This window comes from Triturus cristatus, chromosome 5_1, assembly GCF_964204655.1.
Source record: "Triturus cristatus chromosome 5_1, aTriCri1.1, whole genome shotgun sequence".
Classification (NCBI taxonomy): domain Eukaryota; kingdom Metazoa; phylum Chordata; class Amphibia; order Caudata; family Salamandridae; genus Triturus; species Triturus cristatus.
The window spans coordinates 700919032-700943186 of record NC_140587.1 but is presented as its reverse complement, the minus strand read 5'-3'; the positions used below and the strand labels follow the sequence as shown (position 1 = coordinate 700943186).

Below are 24155 nucleotides of genomic sequence, written 5' to 3'. Positions count from 1 at the left end.
TAATGGCATACTCTACTTCTTTTATAGAAAAAACGGGATCTGCTAAATCTGCCTCCCAGTCCTTTTGGGGCATAATAGTACAAATAGTACCAGTAGCATGCTCTGCTCTTTTTATTGGAAGGTCAGGATTTACTAGAGCCACCTCCCATCCCTGTTCATCATTGGAGATAACAGTGGTGATATCACCAGTTTGGCGAGTGTACAATTTGGAGAAGTGGTTGACCCACACTTGACTGGTGATATTACATGTTATAAGGTCGCTATCTGGTCTATTTTTGGCTCAAATTATATCCCAGAAGCGCCTTGAATCTTTCCCAGAGCTTGCCTCTTTTAAGGTGCACCAGTACTCTTCTTCCCACTCCTTTCTTGCACGTGCCAGGGTTTGCTTATAGTTATTCCTAGCTCCCTGTATCGTTACTTGGGGTTTGCTTTTAATAGCCCCAATCAAGAGAGTTTTTGCATGCCTGCATGCAGATGTGTACCATTCATGCTTACCCCTAGGGTTCCGGATTGCCGTATTCTTACCCACACGCTCCTTTTTAAAAAATACATTCCCAATAGACCTAAGTGTTCCCTCAAAAATGGATGTGACCCTTCCAAAATTTGACCGGGCCGGATCAATGTTTTCCAACTCCATTTGTGAGGCTATAAGCATTGCATTGATAGTGTTAAGTTTAATTTCATCAGCTGAAACCAAATTCCACTTCAAGCGTCTCCCACAAGAGGAGACAGAAATTTTGTGAGCTTGCTTAGGGGGCACTTTAATAGTTTCATTGAGCCAAGGATTTTTGAGGGACAAGGAAAGCGAGTTATGGTCGCTTTCGACAGTAGGTAAAACTACCATATCCTGTACCAGACCCCAAAGTGAAAAATCTAGCAGGATGTAGTCAATCCTTGAGGTATGATTGACTCTATTAAATGTGACGGCACCCGTGGGGTCTGAACTTGTACGGCCATTAGTGGCTCTTAGACCAAACTCCAACGTTAGAGCGTTCAGCTGAATCGCACTTTGGGACCATTTTTTAATCGGGGGAATAGTTAGGATTGGAATACCCCATCTAGCATCATCCTCACCCAGGTCCAGAATATCATCTTTTGTGAGAGGCTCGTAGGTGCAATTAAAGTCTCCCGCAACCAGGACTTGGGCACCAACTGTATTTTCTCTAAGCTCTGTTTCAAGAGTGGTCACTATCGGGGACATAGACCCATATTTAGTGCCTCTGACATAAATATTGAACAAATCGAGGGTTAATCCCATGCGAGGGCCTCTCAAAGAAATCCCTAAAATGTCAGGGCTATTGATTTGCTTAAGTTTAATGCAGCAGTTTAAGGCAATGCTTACCCAAATGAGAAGGCCTCCCGAGGGACGACCCTTCCCATTTCTGGGGAGTACTGCAGGGACAGAGTATGTAACATATCCAACACGATAGAGTGGTTCTAAACTCCAAGTCTCCTGAAACAGGCAGATCTTATGCGCCTCCACTAAAGCATTCCACTCTGGTAGGCACAATTTCCTTTGGATGCCTGCTAGGTTCCAACTTAGGATCTTTAGAGTACCCCTGAGATCATGAACATCGCTATTTTGAGGACCCGGGTATTCAATGGTGGGCATGGGTGTGACAAAAGACATAAAATCAATAGAGGGCATAGACTGCAATATTAAGCCCTGATACGGAAGTAGGGGAGGGGCATAGAGCTGTGACCTGCAAGATTTCTTGATCAGTTATCTGCAAAATTGGGGTTATATAGTTAATATCTATGCTTTTATTGGTCATGGGGCCAACTATAGGTTGTGGAAATTTGGGGCTGACGTGTTCAATGCCATATCCTGTACACGATAATGGTCAATCCACTGCTTCTAGGCAGCTGAATCTATTAGCAACTGGTATGCCTCTCCAGCCTACAGAAGGAGCTATGTCTCTACCCTCATAACCAGACCAATCATCCCACTCCCTTCTCCTATCCCAGTTTCTTGCTTGTGGCCTGCTCATATCGGGGGTGACAGTGCAACGATTTGTAGGGGGGGTAGAAGAAAGAGAGCCTTCTCGTCTCTATTCCATCATTCTTTACCCACATTCCCCGACGGCAAATATAGTCAGCCGTACGCGGGTCGTCAAAGTTGACTATGACGCAATCCCCCCCGAGTCTTTTTCTTCTCGCTTCCTAACCAGGGCACCCTGCGTACCATTAAGATCCTGCTACCGCAATGAAGTGGAAGCGGTCTGTTGGTAGTGAGCCAATGCTGTACCTTGTTTTTTAAAGACCATGTCGGTTCCTCTATATTTGGGCTTAATTCAGGAACTCCGGTCATAATTACAACATATGGGTCTGCTTCTATTGGTAATTGTATGGGGTGCCCGCTCTCACCCCTATTCTTATCATTATTATGCAGTGGCCCTGATGATTTGAATGGTATAGCTTTCGTGTTATCGGAAGGGACTGGAGATTTAGGTGGCTCTACAACCTTCTTCAATACGGCTGGCTGTGGCTTTGATTTTGTATTTGGCTCATTAGAAGGTGCTTTCAACACTTTCAGCTCCGCCGTTAGATTTATGTTATTGGCTTTTGGCTGCCCTGGTTTAGCCAACCCAGCACCCGTCTGAATCTTAGAAGATGCATTCATAGAAGCTATCTGCTTTTCAATATTTGAAAGAGATAGTTCTATGGGTTGCATATACATTTTAATGAGTTCTCCTAATCTGAGTAGTAGTTGGTTGTTTGCCTCGCAAACTTTGCAACCCTCACCCAAACTACCAGGCTCGCTAGGATTAGTTGGGTTCGAGGAAAGGGCTGATATATCCGTCACTATGTTAATTGCGCCACTCTGTGCGAGTGCATTTTTACTTGGCGTATAAGTCGTGGGAGGTTTTTTGTTGGATTTACGTTTACATTTTTTCGCTTCCTTAGGCGTCTTTAGTTTTGGGATAGCACCCTCCCCCTTCCCCCTTGAATGCTCAATATTGGGGACCTCCTGCCTCGGGCTCGTAAAAAGTTCAGGCGTCCTCTCAAGCGCCCTACTTAATAACATATCCCAAAGAGCCAGAGATGCCGAAAGATCAACCATATTTGGCACACTATGTGTTTCAACTTGAACTTCGATTAGAGGCCTAATCTCCCTTAGGTTTGTGGGTGTCTTGGCTAATGCTAAAGGGCCTATTGATGATCGCTTGGCTAAAGCCAAATCCTGAGAGACCCTACGCTCCAAAAGTGATATACCTTGATTTATCGCCTCATTAGCCCTAGTAATGTATTGATCAATTGGGCCAGATGTATGCACTGCCCCATGTGCAGTTTTGCTCCTGCTACCCCTAGCCATCATACCAATGATATTACAATGTGGACTACCAGATGACGAAACAGAAAATTATCAGTTAACAGTTAAACAGTTGTAAACAATTTATCATGAAACAGCACGGCAGTCCTTAAAGCAAATGTAAGAGGGGGAGCCCAGTCCAGTCTTACCCGGTCTTTAACGGGCTTAAACAGGCCTGGCGGAGCACCTGTCACAGATTTGAAGACCCCCGGCGCAGCCTGATGACAGCAGTGGCTAGCGCCGGGAGTGGGATGCTGGGATGTGTAGTTTCCCTCCAGCCGTTCCCCACACGGCAGTCTGCGGGCAAAAGCGCTATTTCGGCCGTTCCCCTTACGGCAAAGAAAATGTGGATGATTGCAGGCAGAGATGGCCAAAATGATTTCCTAGCGCGTCCCGCGCTGCGGAGCACCTGTCACAGATTTGAAGACCCCCGGCGCAGCCTGATGACAGCAGTGGCTAGCGCCGGGAGTGGGATGCTGGGATGTGTAGTTTCCCTCCAGCCGTTCCCCTCACGGCAGTCTGCGGGCAAAAGCGCTATTTCGGCCGTTCCCCTCACGGCTAAGAAAATGTGGATGATTGCAGGCAGAGATGGTCAAAATTATTTCCTAGCGCGTCCCGCGCTGCGGAGCACCTGTCACAGATTTGAAGACCCCCGGCGCAGCCTGATGACAGCAGTGGCTAGCGCCGGGAGTGGGATGCTGGGATGTGTAGTTTCCCTCCAGCCGTTCCCCACACGGCAGTCTGCGGGCAAAAGCGCTATTTCGGCCGTTCCCCTCACGGCAAAGAAAATGTGGATGATTGCAGGCAGAGATGGCCAAAATGATTTCCTAGCGCGTCAAATGCACTTATCTTTGCAGGTTTAAGCACAATGTGTTTTCTAGTGTGTGTGTGTGTATTTCAGTATTGTGTATGAGGAGTTTGTAGAAAGGGCTTCATTGATTTCACAGTTCTAAAAATCTAGCAAAATACTTGTTTGGAGCACGTTGAAGTTGGTCTGAACTAATGAAACGATTACGAAGAGTTCAGCTGTTAATAATTGGCTTGTTTAACATGGAGGATCGATGCAATGTATTCTTTGGAGAGAAGTATTTATATGTTGTCTTCTAGTGAGCATGTGTTAAACAAGACAAAAGTAAATTGGGAAAGTTGAGAAAGCACATTATATCAGACTATAGGAAGAAGTAATTTATGCATATATTGACATTTTCATGTAATCTGAAATAGTCGAGAGTAAAATAGCAGATAATGTGGCTGAATAATTGAAGGTTTGTAAATGTGATGAAGAAAAGATACCAGCTTCCCTAAATATTATGGTTGGTGTGTGTACATTGCCTTCCTCTTCTCTCTCAGCAGGTGTAGTGGAACAGGCAGTATTTCAACTCCCAACTGTTTTTCTCACACTCTCATTCCCTTGAGTTCTCTCTATCCTTCTATGTAAATCTTGGCTCTGAAGGAGCTTGGGAGGGCAAGGTGGGAATTAGCTTTGTTAACAACAGTGCCCTCGCAGTGGAATTATTGTACACCATATCTGTATTGTGATACTTGTCAATATACCTTGTTCCCTTTTCAGGGGACTTTCGATTCGGGCCTGTTGGCCGACTTCATAGCATTGCAAGCATTGTTGAAAAAGTGAGTCATTGGTTTTGACCCTTAGCATGACTGGGTATTGCATAGAGTGTTTAATGTTGCTTGAACAGATCAGTCTTTTAATTAAATTTGCGCTTGGCCTCCCAAACTGGAGTGGTATAAGTCTGGGTATATAGGGATGGTGGGCCCTGATACTGTAACATGCCTTTTGCCTACACAGACGCAATATGGTGCCCTAATCCTGAAAATTTAGTATACAGGCAATTAGTACGCACAGAGTAGAGCCTGTTGGAGACCTCAGGGCAAGGCATTAATACGCCCGCCTAACTGATAAAGTAGATGTAAAATTGGAGAGACCAAAAAGCTTGCATGTCTGTTTTTTGACAAATTATTTGGTCTCATAAAATTGGTGGACTTTCGCAGACATTCATTGCAAACATTATTGTTGCGTGACCTTGCCTATAGGTCTTCATTCTTGGTGGAGATGAACGTCAAAAGCATCTCCATCTTCAACACTTTCTCATTAATGGTTGTTGTATGATCCTCAAGGTCAGAGATCTGCTGCGCTCCTCCATCTAGTTTGGCATTCAGGAATTTAAGCTGCTCAGTGCAGTGGTTCAACCTTATTGAGACCACTCCTGTCTTACCTTTTGTTGTTTCCAAGCATGCCTTGAGATACAGCAGGATTGTGGTGGTGTTAGTTTGCTGCCAGGTTTACCCTGCTACTCACCATAGCCTTGGGGTTGTCTTCAGCTATAGCCGGGCACTGACTGGTCCTTCATTGATCAAAGGATAGCTTGCCTTGCTACGGTTCTCCTTCACCCATTCTTTGTGGTGTGGTTATGGCTCCAGCCTGGAGTGGAAATGTTAGAGGTGCTGGGCGCATGCTCCTCACCTACCTAGTCAAGGCATCCAGAGGTGTATCAGACATGGTAATGGCCCCACACGATCTGCTGTGTAGATAACTGTAACAAGAGGGACAGATCACGCCACAGGTCCTCTTGCCCCTCCACAATGCAGCAATTCACTGGGTTGGGCCCTTAAAATCAAGGTTCTAATGCTGCACAAGCCTCAGTCAAGGATGCAACCTCTATGCTGCATCATGTCTCATGCTGGGTACAGGGGGGCTCTCCAAGGGTTTCCTATAACATTGATAGTTGTAGCCCCTGTGCAAATGCTAGACCCTCTGTGGTCCTAAATTCTCTGTGTGCTGGTCCTCATGGTGTGGGGAAGGGGAGAGCGCAAGTAGTCCCTCACTTACCTGCCAGGTCGGTGGGTTGCATCTCCTGAGGTCCCTCACAGTTTTGTACACTGAACTGGCTCTCAATTAGCCCGTGGGTTGGCTTCTAGCAACCATCTTGAAGATTAGGCAGCCAAAAATTAAGATTGAGCCTGCAGGCTCTTAGAGCTGCCTCTAGCTCTGCTGTCATTGTCCCCACTAGAGGAACCGTGCACCCACAGCTCCATGGGTTGAGCAGGGCGGAAAGAGGAGTCGAGGACCTGCGGACATGCAGTGATGTCACCCATGCGGATTATGCGCAGTGCAACCTCGGGCTCTTCTATAGTCCCTGTCAGGCCGCGGAGGCTACAATGGCCACAGAGCTGAAAGATTGAATATCCTCCCTCAGTACGCCTATGCCACACAATACTCCAAAGTCTCCAGATTGTGCTCCATCACCTCAGTTACAGCATATCGTTCAAGCTGCCGAGGTCTCTCATGTATTGCGGCGATGGGTGAGGATTACCAGCTCAGGACTACAGCTACGCGGCCATTGCTGGCTGATGGCTAGTTAACACCACCTTTCAGCACTTTATTATAAAAGTCGGTAATCACTTTCTTGGTGTCCAAGAACAGAATGACCAGAGGTTCAGTCACAATGGTGGCCCTATTTATCCTAGTATAGCTCCTGCAAAGGCTTAATTTTATGGATCTGCTGGGCATAAAGTCAGATTGGTCGAGGTGTATTAGATTACCCACAACAGCCTGTGTGGCAGAATCCTAGCAAGTAACTTGAAACACTTGTGTAACAGAGAGATGGGTTAGTAAAAAATGCAGTATTTTCTTGCTTTGCCCTGTTTCTGAAAGAGAGTTGTGGTAGCTGTCCTCAAATCTACTTGAGAAAGTATACGCCAGCTGTCCATCATCTCTTTTTTTTATGGTAAGTATACCTATTTATCGAAGGATGCAAAAACAAACTTCACAGCACAGGTCCTTGGCCTCGCATTGTCATGTACAGGCCTGCACTTCTGCACAACGCTTGATTAGCATGATGCCAGGTGCAAAAGAAATCAGGATACCAATTTCATTTGTAGTTGGGCACTTACGGCGTTGACTTATGGACATTTACCATGCATGGGGCATTCCCATTCTACCAAGAGCATTTTCATCTATTTCTGTTTTTCTTCATGATTGAATTCCTTGCACCCAGAAAAGATATAAGCCCTAAACTTCGGGTTCCCCTACAGGGGCTTAACTTGTTGCGCGCCCCCACAGGTTAACTGTTTGTGTGGAACGCTTTTCTAATCATTAGTGGGAGATACAGCTCACTTAATTACACTGGCGACCAATAACGACTGTAGAGAAGAAGGTGCCCCTCAACACAGCTGACTTGATATGTGGCCACATAGAAGAAAAGTGTAAACTAAGATGGTGCATAGGCAAGAACATTTTCCCAAATTAGTCTAAAACTACTTTGAGTGTTAAATGAAAATATGCAATATTCCTACATTGTAGTGCAGAAGAGGAAAGGGCTTTAAATTAATATCAAATTGCGAGAAACAAAAATTGATGTACACTATTTAGCACTCGTGAGAGATATCATTTGGGTCACAGGGCCTAATGAAGTGAGGAATCAGTAGAAGAGTATATGACCTGTTTGTGGATGCTCGTGGGGAATTGTAAGCTTGGTGGGACAGTGGAAGAAAGGGTGAGAAATCAGTTTATTTTATGTTGCAACAGTGATAAAAGATAAATGAACTGTGGTTTAAGTATGAACCGCCTTTAGAAGAACTAATTATGGTTGCAAAAAGAGTGGAGCATGTGGTGTGATGTGTTTAGAAGTAAAATATTGCTGAAGGAATTACAGAGATTGATTACATGAACAAGGAGCATGATGTGTGTGGAGACAACTATGAGTAAAGGAGTATTTAAGGGAGAATGTTTTTGCTGTGGCAGTATGGGACACAATGCCAATGATAAAGATTGTTCCATGCTGGGCACAGTATGTAATAAATATGGTACAAAATGTGATTTATTTTAATGCTGAATGCAGAATCAGAGAAATAGGAAGGTTCGAAGATATGTTATGGATGTTTGTAATGAGGTGGTGCTACAGGTAGGAAATAATACAAAAGTAGTTGTAAAGATCAATGGTATGGATATAAAAATGAGATTTGATTCTTATTCTCATCTCACAATACTGTCAAAGGACACTGTTAAGGAGTTCTTTGGGATGCTAAGGAGTTGAGTATCAGGCCAGAAGGGAGAGGTGTGGCACAGCAGCCAGAGCAGCTGACTCTGGAGCATGGGGCTCACAGTTCGATCCCCAGCGCCGGCGGCAGCTGAGATCAGCATCATGTGTTTTTGGGCAAAAGCTCACTTGATCTCCCCGACGGCCCCAAGCCACTGGATATCCTTAGGGGTCACACTTTACAAATATGGAATTTAGAAGGATATGGAGGGGTGCCAATAAGAATGCTTGGGTCCTTTGAAGCCTCTATGTTTAATAAACAGGCAAATTGTAGGGAAGATTTATATTCCTCAGAAGGGTGACATTATTGGCGGGTCGATTGGGAGTGATAGGTGATCCCAATGGTGATCATCAAATTGGTTCAGGGTGTGAACAAGACAGAAAACCTATTTGAAGTAGAATTCAAAGAATTGTTTCGGAATTGGGGATGTTGTCCGATAGAATGCAAGTGGAAGATAAAGGGGAGAAATGGCGCAGTTCGTTTCATCTAAAGCTAGGTGCCTTGTATTGAGATTACAAGATGAGGTAGAGTGAGAAATGGATAGATATGTAAAAAGGATGTTATAAAAGTGGAGGGAGCTACTGAATAGTTGTGTCCTGTAGTCGTAGCTAAATAGGCAGATGCATCAACCTCCAGTGACAAGTGTCTGCAAGTGAGACGACAGCCATTGGATTGCCTGGAGTTGTCCACCCACGGGAGGAAGTGGCTATTGATCTGGTTGGATCGGTCTCTGGTACACATTGCACACTATACTTGATTGATCACTTGGATGTGTATTCAAGATGAGTGGAAGGTAAGGTTGTAAGAGACATTGCCAGTGATGATGATATCTGCTTTTTGGAAGACGTTTTTTGGCGTAAAAAATATTCTAGATTTTTACTGTTTGACAATGGATTCCAATTCTTCTCTTTTTTTTTTATTTATTTTTTTACATATTTTTATTAAAGTTAGTCATCAAACCATTTTTCAGAAGATATCAATCATTACAGTCATATCGTAACATTACAGATTATTTAACAAGCAATATTTGGATTCCAATTCTTCTCAAACGTTATTGAGAACTATATTCTCAAGTGTGGAATTTAACATAAAAGATCATCACTGTATTATTCAGAAACTAATGGTGCAGTGGAAAGAATGAATATACATTTTACAGAAAGTATACAACTGGCCAAAGCGTGAGGTTTAAACTGGAAACAGGAGTTACAGAAACATTTAACAACTTAGAGGATGTCTCTGCATGTTACTACAAGGAAGATTCTTTTTGAGCTATTTAAAGGTTGAGTTCCCTCAGCTAAAATCTGCCCAGCTTGGATGAAATAGACCAAAGGTTTTTGTGATAAGCATCCTAGTACTTGGAGGGAACATTAAATAGTATTACGACTGGAAAGGAAAGCGAGATTTGATTTGAGGATATGTGCAGTGGAGATAAAGGTTGATGTGGGTGACAATTAATATTCCAGTTGTTTTTTGCTAAACGGTCTAAATTTTCAAGGAACTGAGAGATGTCAAATTATTTGGCAATGCTATCAAAACAGAGAAAGGTTGTATTTGGAACAAACGTCGAATTGTAGTTAGGAATTCCTGAGTGAATGTAGACTGGAGTGTTGAGGTGCAAAGGATTGTGGATGGTAGGTCTGAAAATGAAAGGGAGATACTTGTGAGAGGTGAGAATAAAAAAGCTCACGGTTAAAAAACCACAATATCGCCATGGCTTTGTCTTGCATTAAGAATTGTATAATCTCCATGTTAGTGAAATATTGTCCTGTTCTTCATGATGTTTTAACTTTATTTTACTGTGATCAGATCTGAATGATTCTGTATTTTTTCTGAATGAAGGGAGACATGGTATACTCCTTTCTACTCACTAGTGGAGATGGTTTAATCTTACTATGGAATGTTGAATGGATTAGATGAGCGGGCACAGGGGTGGTAATTGGAAGGAGCGCTGGCGGATTAAGTGCATAATAAATCTGCTCCTACTTACCTGAACGTGTCAGACTCATTCTATTGGGATATATAGTTCACTTCATTATAGTTTGCACCAGCAGAACTGCTCCTGCTTCTATTGGAAACCAGCCTAAGGAAGGATGCTTTACTTCCACCATGCTCCCTCTCCATCTTCCTGTTCTTGCTACCTGACTCCATGAAGGTGATCCATTGGGTTATGCAGATGCACTACCATCACTCTCTCCAGCTTCTACTGTCTGTACGTTGGCCTGTACTGGGCCTTGTATGGTCCTATTCCTTCCTTCTTTCCAGGAAGCAGCTCTTCATCCCTTGGACCGCACCCATTAGCAGGCATGCAGTGCTTGCTGCTTAAAGTTGCCCCAGGTCATCCCGCCCACAACTGAGTGATGCCTAGGTGCCCTTATTCCACCACTAGTCCACCTCTGTGTAGACATTCACAGGGAGGAATCCTGTGCAACACTGTTTCTCACAAGGTTTTGTCTGTAGTTATCTTGGGTTGGGGTCATGCTGAAGCCCTAACGTGTATTTTGCTTGACAAATTCTCCGAAGAATTTTGGACTTCCGGGTTCCGTCTCCAATATTTGATCTTTTCAGTTGCTGTGGCAGTTTCATCTGATTTAGCTGCAGTCTAATATTGACCAGCAGTTCTACACGGATTAGTAATTCCATTGGCCTGCAAAACAAAGGGAACAACACACATATTTAGTGCATCTGCGCACCAAAAACAAAGCCAAAACACTGCCAGGCCTTTGCGCATAGTTTCCTATATTCTTAAGCACAGAATTACAATAAACAGGTTTTAAGTCTGTACAAAAACGATTAAACGGTGTTTACAGGACCCCACCAATTGTAATCATCTGTAAGAAACCTGTTTCAGTGACTAACAACTCCAGTCCCTTGGACATTTGGATGCGATTTAAATTGTTCCTTTTTAGCCCATTAAAGGAGTTGGACACTGGGTATATGTATAGGTATTGACTGTGCAATATATTGTGAGTGTTGCTTACTAAAGGCCTAGGTGGTTGGTGTGGATTGGAGGATAGTTGGGTTTGTTGATAGAGATGGAGTCTGCAGTATATCAGAAGGAACATGTATGTTCATAGTTGTACATTTTGTGTTCGTGTACTACCTCCTTGCCCCTGTCACTAGTTAAAGTTACAATAAGTCATGTCTGGCATGACATCCAATAATGTAAGTTCTATTTAATGAGGAAACTGAGTATAGTGGTAGGATCACTCTCAGCCAAATGAGATGGAAGCTGATATTACGGGGTAATGATCAGAAGAAATATCCACGTTGAAACAAACTCTAGCTTTTTTTGCTTCTTTTGAAGGAATTGTCACAGTTCCTTGTTCGTCAGGCTAGTTGAAAATAAAGTAGTAACTCCCCAACGAGCTACAATACATTACACCAATATGGACAATCCTGTGCACACATACAGTTTATCAAATCAATGTTGACAAGGGTAAGTACAGAAATGAAGAAAGAAACATCCGCATATGAACAGGTGGTTCTGTTTAATTAACGTAGCCAGCCGACACGTGTTTCGTCATGGAAAGAGTAGACCACGACTCTTCAGGGCTGGGAAAGATACAAAACATTTTTTCTAAGACACATAACTCTAAAGAAAATATCACAAGATCATACAGAAAAAAGAGAAAAGGTAGCTCATCTATATCAGTAGAAAAGGAAAAGGACAACACCACTACTTCAAGAAAATCATGCAGGTGCCCGAGTCGAGTGTTAGGAAAAAATAAAAAACATGAGAAGTGCTAGGTAACGTGCTGAAATACTCGTAACAGTGCATCGCCAAAAAGCACCACAACTCGGTGAAGAAAAATCCAAAAATGTGAAACAGAGCCAAAAAGAACTTCAGCGTGAAAAAAGTGCAAGCAAGCACCGAGTCAAGGAGACAATCTAATAAGAGTGAAAAGACGAACCGGGGAACGTGCCCAAAACCTCCGTGGGTGAAGAAGACAAACTTCGTCAAATACCTGTTGCCTTAGCCTAAAAACAGTGGATGCTAGAAAAAAATATATAAAAAGAAACTAAGTTGAATACCTGAGAAAAAAAGAAGAACTAATCAATAAGCCAATACTAACGTCAGTGTGCAAAGAAAATAAATGGATCTTACCCCACAGCCGGTGATAATTCCAACCCGGCTGGGTAAACAAAACAATCGGTGAGGACGGTTGGTCATTCAAGATAAACAAGTCAGTATAATCTCTGTGAAAATAGAGAAAGACAGGGAACATCACCTAATGTGAGTATCCTCATGGTTCATGTATCTCCAGTGGGCCACACGTCATAGTGCGTAAAAAGAGTCTCACCTTAATTAGAGCAAAAGTGGTTCAAAAGGTGCCTACCGCCAGTAACGCAAAATCAAGACTTCAATGTCAATACCTGTGTAACAGAACATGAGTAAAGGATTTAGAATTAACTGTGTAAAAATAGATAAAGAGACAGGCGGCACACAACCGAACAAATTATGTATAAAATCTAATCAAAAAGTAGCTTACGTATTGGAAGTATAGTAATTCTGAAAAGTAGGTATTAGGCAGACAGTTCCATCACGAACAAGTCTCTGCGAAAATAGTCCTGAAATAAACCACAACGAAGCTCCAAGTCAGAAAACACCATTCTGTCTAAGATCACTCCACACAAAGTAAATGGCACAGTAACGGCGTCGGTACCAAACAAAGAGAAAGCTCAAAAGAGGACTCACACTGTAAATGGCGAGTCAACGCGTCCTGGCGGCATCCGTTCGGTGTAAAAGTGATTCCAAAGACCGCAACCCGGAAGTGCTTAAATACCGAGAGTGCTATCCAAACACTAGAACGTATCTACGTAAACCGCCTATTTCTACGGAAGTACATAGTCAAAACGAGACCGGAACCCACTTCACCACTGAGTGTGTCACGTCAAAATGAGGAGCAGGACAGGTGTCAGAAATGAGTCTAAAGGTTGTTTCCCGTAAAAGTATTACAGACAGTAAGTGCACCACCGGTGTAATAATGACCGCTATGAAAAAGCAGCAATAGTTGTACGCGGTTCCAAACAATCACATGGTCACCAATAATGTACGTTGTGAGAAAGCAGCAACAGGTTTACGTTGTTCAATAAAGAACCGCAAATATACAATGGCGTCAGAACGATTCGAGTACCCAAAATCAGACCAATGCAAGTACATCAAAATTAGCTGAGAAGCCTATCGGCCCAGAAAGAAAACTAGTGAAATCAATTGTAAATGTCAAATGAACATAGAAAAAGTACTGGATATATAGCACGAGTGCTGGTGTCCACTGGATTGAGGTGCATCGTGTGGGAGAGAGGACAGGAAGAAGTAAACAAGAGGAAGGGATGCACAATAGTGATATTTCAGAGGTTTTTCAAAGTACAAACTTCAAGTAATATACAACCAAGTAATAACACAGATGAGCCTGCTTGACAAATGTGCATCATAAGGCAAAGGTCATTTCCAACAAACAAACCAGTAAGGACACTGGTCAACCCAGTTATTCAACAGAACATAATCAATCGCTAGGGCTCTTGCAGAGTGCAAGACATGAAGATACATACTGCACAAATTGGCCCTGCATCAAAGTAGAAGTCATAGAAGGGTACTTAAGTATACAAAGTTCACGTATTGAGACATAGTACAGTGTCGAACAAAGTGTGGTAAAAATAGCATACAATGTTAACGTAGTTTCATTTTGAGTAGCAAATACATCAAAGTAAAAGGTGAAAGGTGAAAAAGGCGAAGGAGCAACCATCAGGAAGGAAAATTAGCATATACACATAGCAAGAACATGACCTAAGTACAAATCTCAGTAAAAGTCACATTGCCATGTAGCAGAAATAGAAAGGCTACAATGGCTGTATCCACACCAAATTGTATATTTGCAATCTCAACCCAGAAAGTATTGCATTTCAGAATCATAATTGAGACCATGTTCAACCGTCTGGAGGCGCATTATCCACATTGCCTCGCACTGTCTCAAACGGAGTTCTCTGTTACCGCCTCGAACCCCTACATCAACTGTTTCTATCCCAAAAAATTGGAAACCTTTACGAGTATTCTGTGGGGAACAGCTAGCAGTATGTACAGCTACTGGGTATCTCGCATCACCCTGGTGAATTGCCCTGGCATGTTCCCCAATTCTTTCCTTAAGCGCCCTGATGGTGCTACCCACATATTGTCTGCCACAGTTGCACTCAATAATATAGACCACATATTTAGTGGTGCAGTTGATGTTAGATTTAATGACATATGTCCTACCATTATGTCCAACAAAAGATAAAGTCTTGTGTTTCGCCCATCTGCAAACCCCACAACAGCCACATTTGTGAAAGCCCAGAGTAAGAGGTGTGAACCAAGATTGTTTCATTTGGTCTCTTGGCACGGTGGGACTCAGTCTACTGCGTAAATTATTGCCCCGTCTGTAGGTGGGTAACTGGTAAGGAACTCTTTGAGAGAGGTATCAGTTTGTAGAATACCCCAATGTTTATTGAGGCTTTTTCTGAAAATGTGGCTCACCAATATATTTGTTCAATTTTTAGTGATTCTTTCTGTGTTCACAATTTTTGTTCAGTGAGCTGCGTACAATCATTTGTTTTTCTTTGATCTTATGATTTACCGTGCCCTAAACTAGTTTTTTTTTTACAAATATATGAATTTATTTTACAGATCGCCATGTCATGATCAATTTGGGTACATGATTAGATTCTGTGGTGTTTTACCCCACCATGTTCTTCTCCCCGTCTTTAAAAAAGCCCCACAAGTAAATAAAGACGTCACTGAACAAGAATGTAAAGATCTCTCTTTGCCTTTCCTTTAGGTGAAGAACAGCGGTTCATTGACTGGGACAAAGACAGTGAAGTGGAGAGTGAGGATCACAGTAACGAATGGAGCCAGTCCAAGACAATTGAAAGTGCAGGGCTAATATCAGACTCTGACTCCTGCCTGAGCAATAGCTCTCTAAATCTGCTTCAGCAGGAGGCCTGCTGTTCCCAGGTAAGGAAACCCTCTAGAGATGGAATACATTCTGGTTTGTATTGTGCTGCTATTTATTTAGTACAGCTGGATGTTTTTATATCAACATGATATGCTTAGAAGTTCTTAACTTATCAAGCAAGTGCGTTGTCTAATAGATCAATCCTAGATATTAATTCAGGAGTCGAGTTTGTTTTCCATGACTGTGACCAGATGACTAGTGAAAAAAGACCCTTTCCTGTAGACATTTTCCAATATTTTTGTGATGTAACCAAACTTTCCCACAACAGAATGGCTATGATTTACATACATAATATACGCTCTTCATACATTTATTCCCATGTACCTTTCATTAAGAAGTCACAAAACAATATTCTATCTCTAAACACTTCCAGTGATAGCTATATTTACTGCTCTCAATGCAGCCAAATCCACAATGTGTCCTAAAGAGAATGTACGCAAAGTAAAATCCCCTGGTCACATCGGATTTCCCTCTGCTCGACAACAATTTTGAGTTTTGTCTTTCCTAATCTTCCTTCAAAACTGATAAGTGATGCAACATTCCAATATCTCTCTTCCATTAGATGTTTATTTTCAAATAAATATTTACACATAGTTTTAAGTCCATTGACTATTAGGCCAATGCAGTGCACGGTCTTTTCGCTTCAACAGGGACAATTCTAGTATCTGTAAAAACAGCATAAATCAGATTGCTAACAACAGCTTCAAGAGACATTCCCAATTTCTTAACAAATATTATACAATGATAAAAATATCTTGAAAATGACCTCTCCTTCATCCTTGTTCAAAGAGCTGTATTCAGGCGCAAATTCTCTTTTAAACACATGCACTTCGCTGCATTTCTTTCCTCATTCATTCTCACAATTTAAAAAAATCCAGTTTCTCTCCTGCCCCAGTTGAATATTTAATTTCTATGCCTCCTTTTTCAAGCACTCCCTCTAGTATTTAGAGCCTAATCAGTGTTAGGTTGTATTTTTGTTTATCAAAGTGCTATGTTGATGATTTTATATTGTAATTTATTATTTGACCCGTTTGCTAAATCTCTGGGATCTGATAAGCCAAGTTGACACTTAATACGTTATTGTAAAAAACTGTAATGTAGCATAGTTTCATGGGTGGAATTTTCCCTCTGAATGTTGGTGTAAATCTGATTATAAAACATTATTACAATGTGTACATTGTAAAGAAGAAAATGTCCATGGGTTAATTGTATATAGGACCAGTTGTTGATGTACTATTTATTTACGTTTTGTAGCCATCTACAGACACTTTACGCATGTTAGTTTTCAAAAATTGGTTTATCTGTAGATATGTTTGAAACTTGACAGTATCATTCTCTAAAACTGACCAGTTTGTAGTTATAATTTGGCTTACTTTACAATGATATGCTGAGTAATTTCATACAATTGGAATCCTTCCTTCTTCTGTGATTGCTTTTGGTTTCTCTTTCAAGAATTCATTGTGTGGTCATATCTTCTCCTTGTCTATTGCTACCTCTAACCTCTTTACGGTACAACCTATTTCTAAATATCTTTCTAATTTCTTGATTCTGTTGGACATATGTTACCGGATTAACTGGATTAGAAACCGCTCTCTTTCCTCTCAGCAGTTGTGAATGTTATAGTGTCATTGTGATACGAGTTAATGAAAGCTTAAAAATTCAATTACACTGTTTAAATGTGTTGACTAATTTCGAATTTATATTGTCCATACAACAAATTATTGAATGTTTGGCCAACATTCCACAAATTTGCCAACATGCAGTTAGTGATGTGTATGTTGCTTCTTTAGGGCAATAAACATGAAGTTTTTGGCATTTGTAAAGAGTTTTGAAGATTCACTGTAGAAACCTAAAACACCAATATCTGTTGAACTTAGCTGTCTGCATTAACTGTAAACATTATACAATACCAACTAAACCTAAACTTACAAACAGTAATCCATCGTTTTATAGCCTAAAACAGCTGCATATTTTCTCAGTTTTATTTTTGCACACGTCTTTTTATTGAGATTTTTTTCAAAAATGTAGTACAACCTGGTGATGGCGTAACAGTACATATGTTCAGAGATGGTGGTCATATATATTTTGAAAAAATAAATTTGAGGAGCGTTGCGGCCCCAGGCTAACTGAGATATCCCTTCGCAGGGCCAGCGGTGTCATGTAAGCAACAAGGGGGGGAGGGCCAGACCTGGCACATGGGGAGGGGGGAGCAGGGGGGCCCAGAAAGGGTAACTGTTGTGGTTGCGGAAAGCTGGAACGATCAGGTGAGGTAGAAATGGGATGGGCTCCTGATCGGGGTAAGGGGAAGGGCTGCATAAATAACCATCTGTCCTCACGTGGACAGTGTATCAGAGTCTGAAGAGGACCCCGACTGTGAGTCAAGTAGTTTAGAGAGCAAGGCTTCCCAAACCAGGGCCAGCAGGCGCAGGCGAAACCCCTGCGTATCCTCCTTGTGCAACGCTACGGCCTCACAGGGAGCCCAAGCAACGGAATAGCCGGGGCATATGGGGGAATGTGCTTTGTGTTATATTCTTCTCAAGCAATCTTATGTATCTTTGTATTTGTTATATCTTCTTTTTTGTAGTTTTCCTCGTATTTGCATGCACGAGCTTATATATGTGTTATTTTCCAAACCCTTGATTCATGGCACGATCAGTGTGTTCTAGAATAGAACACCTGATCAGTCCCATGAATCACGAGTGGACAGTTGCATGGGGCCAGCCGGAGCTTGAAGTCATGTAACCAGCAGTGCTTCCTTTTCTTCCTTGTATTAAACATTTTTTAATATTCATTACGAGTCTTTAATCTGTCTTAACAAATTGGCGACGATCTGAGGAAGCACATAATTATCGAACCTACTACTTGGATTATTTTTATTTCCTCGTCTTACTTCAAGATATTCCACGCAACATTTTAAATGCCCAAGTCTTCAACTTCGTCGGAGGTGAATTTGTGTTCCTGTTTCAGACTACTGCTCACGGCTTAGTCAGACTTGGTTTACACTTTTCGCTTCCTGTGAGTGGTTTTTGTTTTTTTCCAGTGATCTACGTATTTGGTGCATTTGAAGTGTCACGAATCGGAGAGGCATTTAAAGATTGAAGAATTTTGTGAATTGTTGTGGAGGTGCAGAGCTTATGGCAGTGTACGCATTCGTCCATTTAATAGGTGCGGAGCACTCGCCGTTGTTAGAATCTTTCCAATGTTATGTTTTAAAACATAACCAACGCCTCACTCACCTAGTTCGTGGTAGTATCTTCATCTTAGTTTCAAGTGGGCTGCCCGGCAGGAACGTTCTTTCTTGTTGTGCCTGTGACGTTGCTGTGCCTGTGACGTGTTTTTCGTCTCTACATAACACGCAAGACGGCAATCTTCTGACATTTCATTCATTCGGCGTTCATGTCATGCTGATAACGTTTCCCTCATCATGCCGATTTGAAGGTCGAGCGGAAAAAAAAGCAACCTTAAGGTATTATTTAAGATTTTTTTTTCTTTTTTCTCCAACTACGAGTATTTGGATGACTGAGTTTTTGTTTGGTGATAAAGTTCTTCGTACTTCGCAACTCTGAACAGCACCCTCTACCATAAAAAAAGACTCAAGTCTCCAATCCGTTTGGATTTACATTCTGACTCGTGTTTGGTGTATAACCAACTGGACGTGATTTTCTTCACAGTTGCTTCATTTCAGCTTTATTTAAAATTACTTAACAGTTCATCTGCGCCACCCAGTGGTTTAAATCAGTACATGTTATGCTGATAAGATTCAGAGCTTTATTATAGAACCTTTTCTGGTGCAATTTTTTTTATTTTTTTTCTCTAGGGATTTACTTTGTGCCATTAATTTTCCAAAACCATATGCAGAGCTACTGTAGTCAATTGTATTATCTGCATCTAATTACATTCAAGGTCAGTGAAATTCAATTTTCTTTTCTTTTACTTTCTGTACCTTCTTACTCATTGTTTTTTCTAGATTCTCAATATGTGTGCACAAGGTTATACCCGTTCCCCCCCCCACAACCTTATTGGTCTGCAGGTAGTTCACCTTGTATGCCCTGGGCTGAATGGAAAGCATATTTCTTATATTATATAGAAACGTTCGATTCTAATGGCAAAATGAAACCACCTGAAAAAAAAGGTATTTTCTTACATTCCTTAGACCCTGAGGGTCTCAAAGCGTTTAATCAATTACCCAGAACTGAAAGCAGTGGTGATGGAAAAGTTTTTGAAAAAGCAATTTCGGATTTCGATCGCTACTGTTCACCTAAAGTGTGTGTTGGTATTTCTAGATATAAATTCTTCCAAAGAAAACAGCTTAGTGACGAATCTGTTGATAGTTATGTTTCCGCACTTAAGACTTTATCTTTGGATTGTAAGTTTGGTATTCTACAAGAAGATTTCATCAGAGATCAAGTTGTAATGCATGCTAACAATTCTACGATTCAAGAGAGGTTATGGGTCAATGGTGATTCTGATCTTGAAAACATACTAGCCATTGTAGAAAAATCTGAAATGTCATGTAGAAGCACCAAACAAGTTAAGGGTGAATCATACTGTAATAATAATGAGGTTGTTGCAAAAGTAAACACAAAAATCGCTTCAGGGAACAAGACTAAAAGAATAAGAAGACCACCAGTTCTTTCAAGGGTAAAAATGAAGACTTAAAAGAAAATTTGAGGTGCTACAGGTTTTGTAGTAAATCTCACCTTGCAAATTATAAATTCTGTCCTGCTATCAAGCAGAAGTGCTCCATTTGTGGTTTGGTTGGTCATTTTTCAAAAGCTTGCAACAAAAAGAATGTAAACAACAAAGTCAAGTGTATAGATCAGACTGAAGATAGTGATGGTGAAGAACCTAACACTGATTGTGGTGATGTAAGTTCCTTTGTTCTCAACATTAAGGATTCTGAACATCCTATTCTGAATATTGACAATTCAGTTGTTAAAAGAAAACCTGTATGCGAAATGGTTATTGGTGGAGTGAACACCAAAATGTATGCAGATTCAAGGTCACCTTACTCCATTGTGAATGAAATGGTATGGAATTCACAATTTGTACCTAAATTAGGTAATGAGTTAGAATTGCCTGACATTAGCCCAGAGGGTTATTCCGGCGAAAGAATCGATATTCTAGGATACAGAACTCTAAATTTTAGATTCAAGAACCGTGCGTGTACTGCTAAACTATGTTTCCAAAAAAGGACCTTCTGTTTTAAGCTGGTTTGACCAAGGCAAATTAGATATTATTCTCAACATCAACAGCCCTGATCCAGTAATGGTTATTGATGAGTTTAACGGTCTTAGTGAACTTTTATTACACAAATTTCCCAGTGCTTTTAGAACTGATATAGGTAAATTAATTGGTTTTAAACATGAGATCCGTTTTAAAAAAAGACTCGTGTTCAAAAATTTACAAAGCACGCAACATTCCCTTAGCTGTGCGTGAAGAAGTTAAAAAAGAACTTGATTCTTTAGTAAAAGATGGCATCATTGAGAAGATTGAATCTTCTGAATGGGTTTCACCCATTGTCGTTGCCAAACGTGCCAATTGGAAAATTAGATTATGCATCGGCTTACGCCATTTAAACAACAACATTATCATCGATCAATTTCCGTTACCACGTATGTCAGAAATGTTGACTAGTGTTAGGGGAGCTAAAAAATGTTCTACTATCGATGTATCTGCAGCTTACCACCAGATTGAGTTACTTGAGAATAGCAAAGATTACACAGCATTCATTACCCCTTTTGGGTGTTTCAGGTATAATAGAATGCCTTTCGGTTTAGCTTCTGCTGCAGCTATTTTTCAACGTGTTATGCAGGACATTTTAAAGAATTGCAATAATGCGCTCTGTTTTCAAGATGACATCCTTGTTTTTGGAAGTGATGCCCAAGTACATTTATCAGCATTAGAGAACGTTCTTAAGGTTCTTTCTGATCACGGTTTGACTAAAAAACATTCCAAATGTAGATTTGGAGTGAAATCTGTGACTTATCTAGGTCATGAACTGTGTGAGGAGGGAATCAAACCCAAAACAGACTTAGTTGAGGCTATTCAATCTGCTCCTCATACTAAATCTAAAGATGATGTTAGGTCTTTTTTAGGTCTTACTGAATTTTATTCAAAATCTGTAAAAAAAATGTCTCTTGTCGTACATTCAACATTAGACAATTAATCAAAAACAAAAACAAGTTCTTGTGGTCTAAGGATTGTGAAACTGAATTTAATGACGTCAAGAAAGCTATTTGTTCAGGTACTGCACTTTCAGGTTTTGATCCGTCACTTTCTTGCATCATTACCACAGACGCAAGTTCAAAAGGTTTAGGAGCTACCTTAGCACAAAAGTCAAATTCTGGTAAGGAATACATCATTGCACATGCATCCAGAGCACTCACTCCTGCTGAGGAAAAATACTCTACCATAGAAAGAGAAAACTTTAGCTTGTGTATGGGCGCTTGAGCACTTCAGAGTGTTTGTGTGAGGTAAGGAATGTTTCATTAGAAGTCACCATAAACCTTTAGTGCGCCTTTTAACCACAGAAGGCATGTTGAAAGCTTCAGCACGAATAGCGCGCATGTCTATGCGTCTTCAGGATTTTATTTATACCATTGTTTATGTACCTGGTAAAGAAAATGTAACTGCTGATTTTCTGTCAAGGATGCCCTTACCACTCAAAGAAAGTACCTACAATGAGTGGGATGATTTTCATATCGCTTTGGCACACGGTGAAGATTCTTTGCCAATTGACCGAAATGTTTGGCTTAAGAGTTTGAAAATGACCCTGTATTAAAAAATGTTGAAAAGTAACTTTCAAGTGGATGGCCTAATAAAAAAAAACATCAATGCTGACCTCAGTTGTTTCTGGGAAATAAGGAACGGGCTTTCATGCATAGATGGTGTGCTCAAAAGAGGTGATCAAGCCATTCCTCCATGCAAATTAAAACAAAATATTGTTTCCCATGGCAATGAGGGTCACAGTGGTATCATTAAAACTAAAGAAAAGGTAAACAATAATTTTTGGTGGCCTGGAATGGATGTTTTCATCGAACGTATTGTTAGAAACTGCATCACATGTGCTAATGCTGATAAGACCCTGATTACTCTTAAACCAAACCTTGGTGAAAATGTTATTCCAGATTATCCGTGGCATACCATCACCATGGATATTATGGGTCCCGTTGGTCCAAACTCTAAATATGTTCTTGCAACCATTGATATTTTTTCAAAATGGGCGGTTATCAAAATTGTAGAAAAAGTTGATACTGATTCTGTCCTATCCTTTTTGGATGAAACTTTCACTGAGGAGGGGTTACCAGTACGTCTTATTACAGACAATGGTGTTCAATTTCTTTCTAACAAAGCAAAAGCGTATTTTAAAAGAGTTGGCATAATTCTTAGTACTACTTCTCTGTACAATCCCAGTGGAAATGATGTCATTGAAAGATTTAATAGAGTTCTCAAAAGTGCTGTCCAAATTACGGGTATTGACAATGATAAATGGGAATTAGAAATCTTCAAAACAGTATGGATGTACAGAACCTCGACTAATGTCATGACTGGTTACTCTCCGTTTGAAATTATGAGAGGTAGACTTCCCAGGACCAAATGTAATCCTGAATAGTTAGCTCCCTCTACCATGTCTAATTTAGATTTGGAGACTGTAAAGAAAAGACTCATCCATAATCATGCCATTAATAAAGAACAGTTTGACAAGAAAAAAGGGTCTATACATGATCCAATTGTCAAAGTAGGGATGCTAGTTAAAGTTAAAAAACCTTGGAAGGTCAAAAAAGGCGAGAGCCAATTCATGGGTCCTTTTGAAATCAAAGAGGTACTTAAGAATTCAGTCAGACTCACCAATAATAAGGTTTGGAATCTAAGCAGAATTGCTGTTCTCAAAGGTGATAAAAATATTTATTTCAATTCTGAGGATGAGCCAAAGTCTGTAGATAATTTTGATGATGAAGATCTTGTAGAATGTCCAGCTCGTAATGATGAATTGGTCAATGTTTCTAATGATATTGATTGTACTGTTGACTCTGGAAAACGCCAACGAAAAAAACCAGGTTGGATGTCTGATTTTGTCTCTTTCATCAAAAACAAATTTGTTAATTAATTGTTTTCTTTTTCATTATTTATTAAAGGGGGAAGATGTGTTATATCTTCTTTTTTGTAGTTTTCCTCATGCTTTCATGCACGAGCTTATATACGTGTTATTTTCCAAAGCCTTGATTCATGGCACGATCAGTGTGTTCTAGAATAGAACACCTGATCAGTCCCATGAATCACGAGTGGACAGTTGCATGGGGCCAGCCGGAGCTTGAAGTCATGTAACCGGCAGTGCTTCTTTTTCTTCCTTGGATTAAACTAACCCTGGGCGTAGTTCGCGAAGTAGCACTTCGCGAAGGTACGCAAAGTGCAGTTTGCACTACGCGAGCTACGCGTAGCACTTCGCGAACTGCGTAGTACCTTGTTCGCACTGTGCCAGATGTCGTTTTCAATGATTGCACAGTGCGGACAAGCAAACGGCACTGTGCAATCATTGAAAATGGCATCTTGCACAGTGCGAGCTGTAGTTTTCTGCTGCTCGAGTAGATTTTTACTCGAGCGGCAGCTTTCTCAACGCGAACTGGTAGTTTCTCATCGCGAGCGGTCGCGAGCATACGCGACCACTCGCAATGAGAAACCTGACCTCCTCGCGTTGGGAATCTTCGTGAACTGCGTAGTACCTTTTTCGCACTGTGCCAGATGTCGTTTTCAATGATTGCACAGTGCGGACAAGCAAACGGCACTGTGCAATCATT

The 24155-nt window shown here is 41.0% G+C and overlaps 1 protein-coding gene across 5 annotated transcripts in view; it reads left to right on the top strand.

The window, feature by feature from the left end:
* The window catches only part of SPIDR (scaffold protein involved in DNA repair), a 2139604-nt gene that overhangs the window by 309686 nt on the left and 1805763 nt on the right, over positions 1-24155 (top strand). For all 5 annotated transcript variants that reach the window (XM_085605664.1, XM_085605663.1, XM_085605662.1 and 2 more), the window contains one exon: positions 15181-15356. In XM_085605664.1, coding sequence (XP_085461790.1) covers positions 15181-15356 — 176 coding nt within the window. The remainder of the gene's footprint in view (positions 1-15180; positions 15357-24155) is intronic.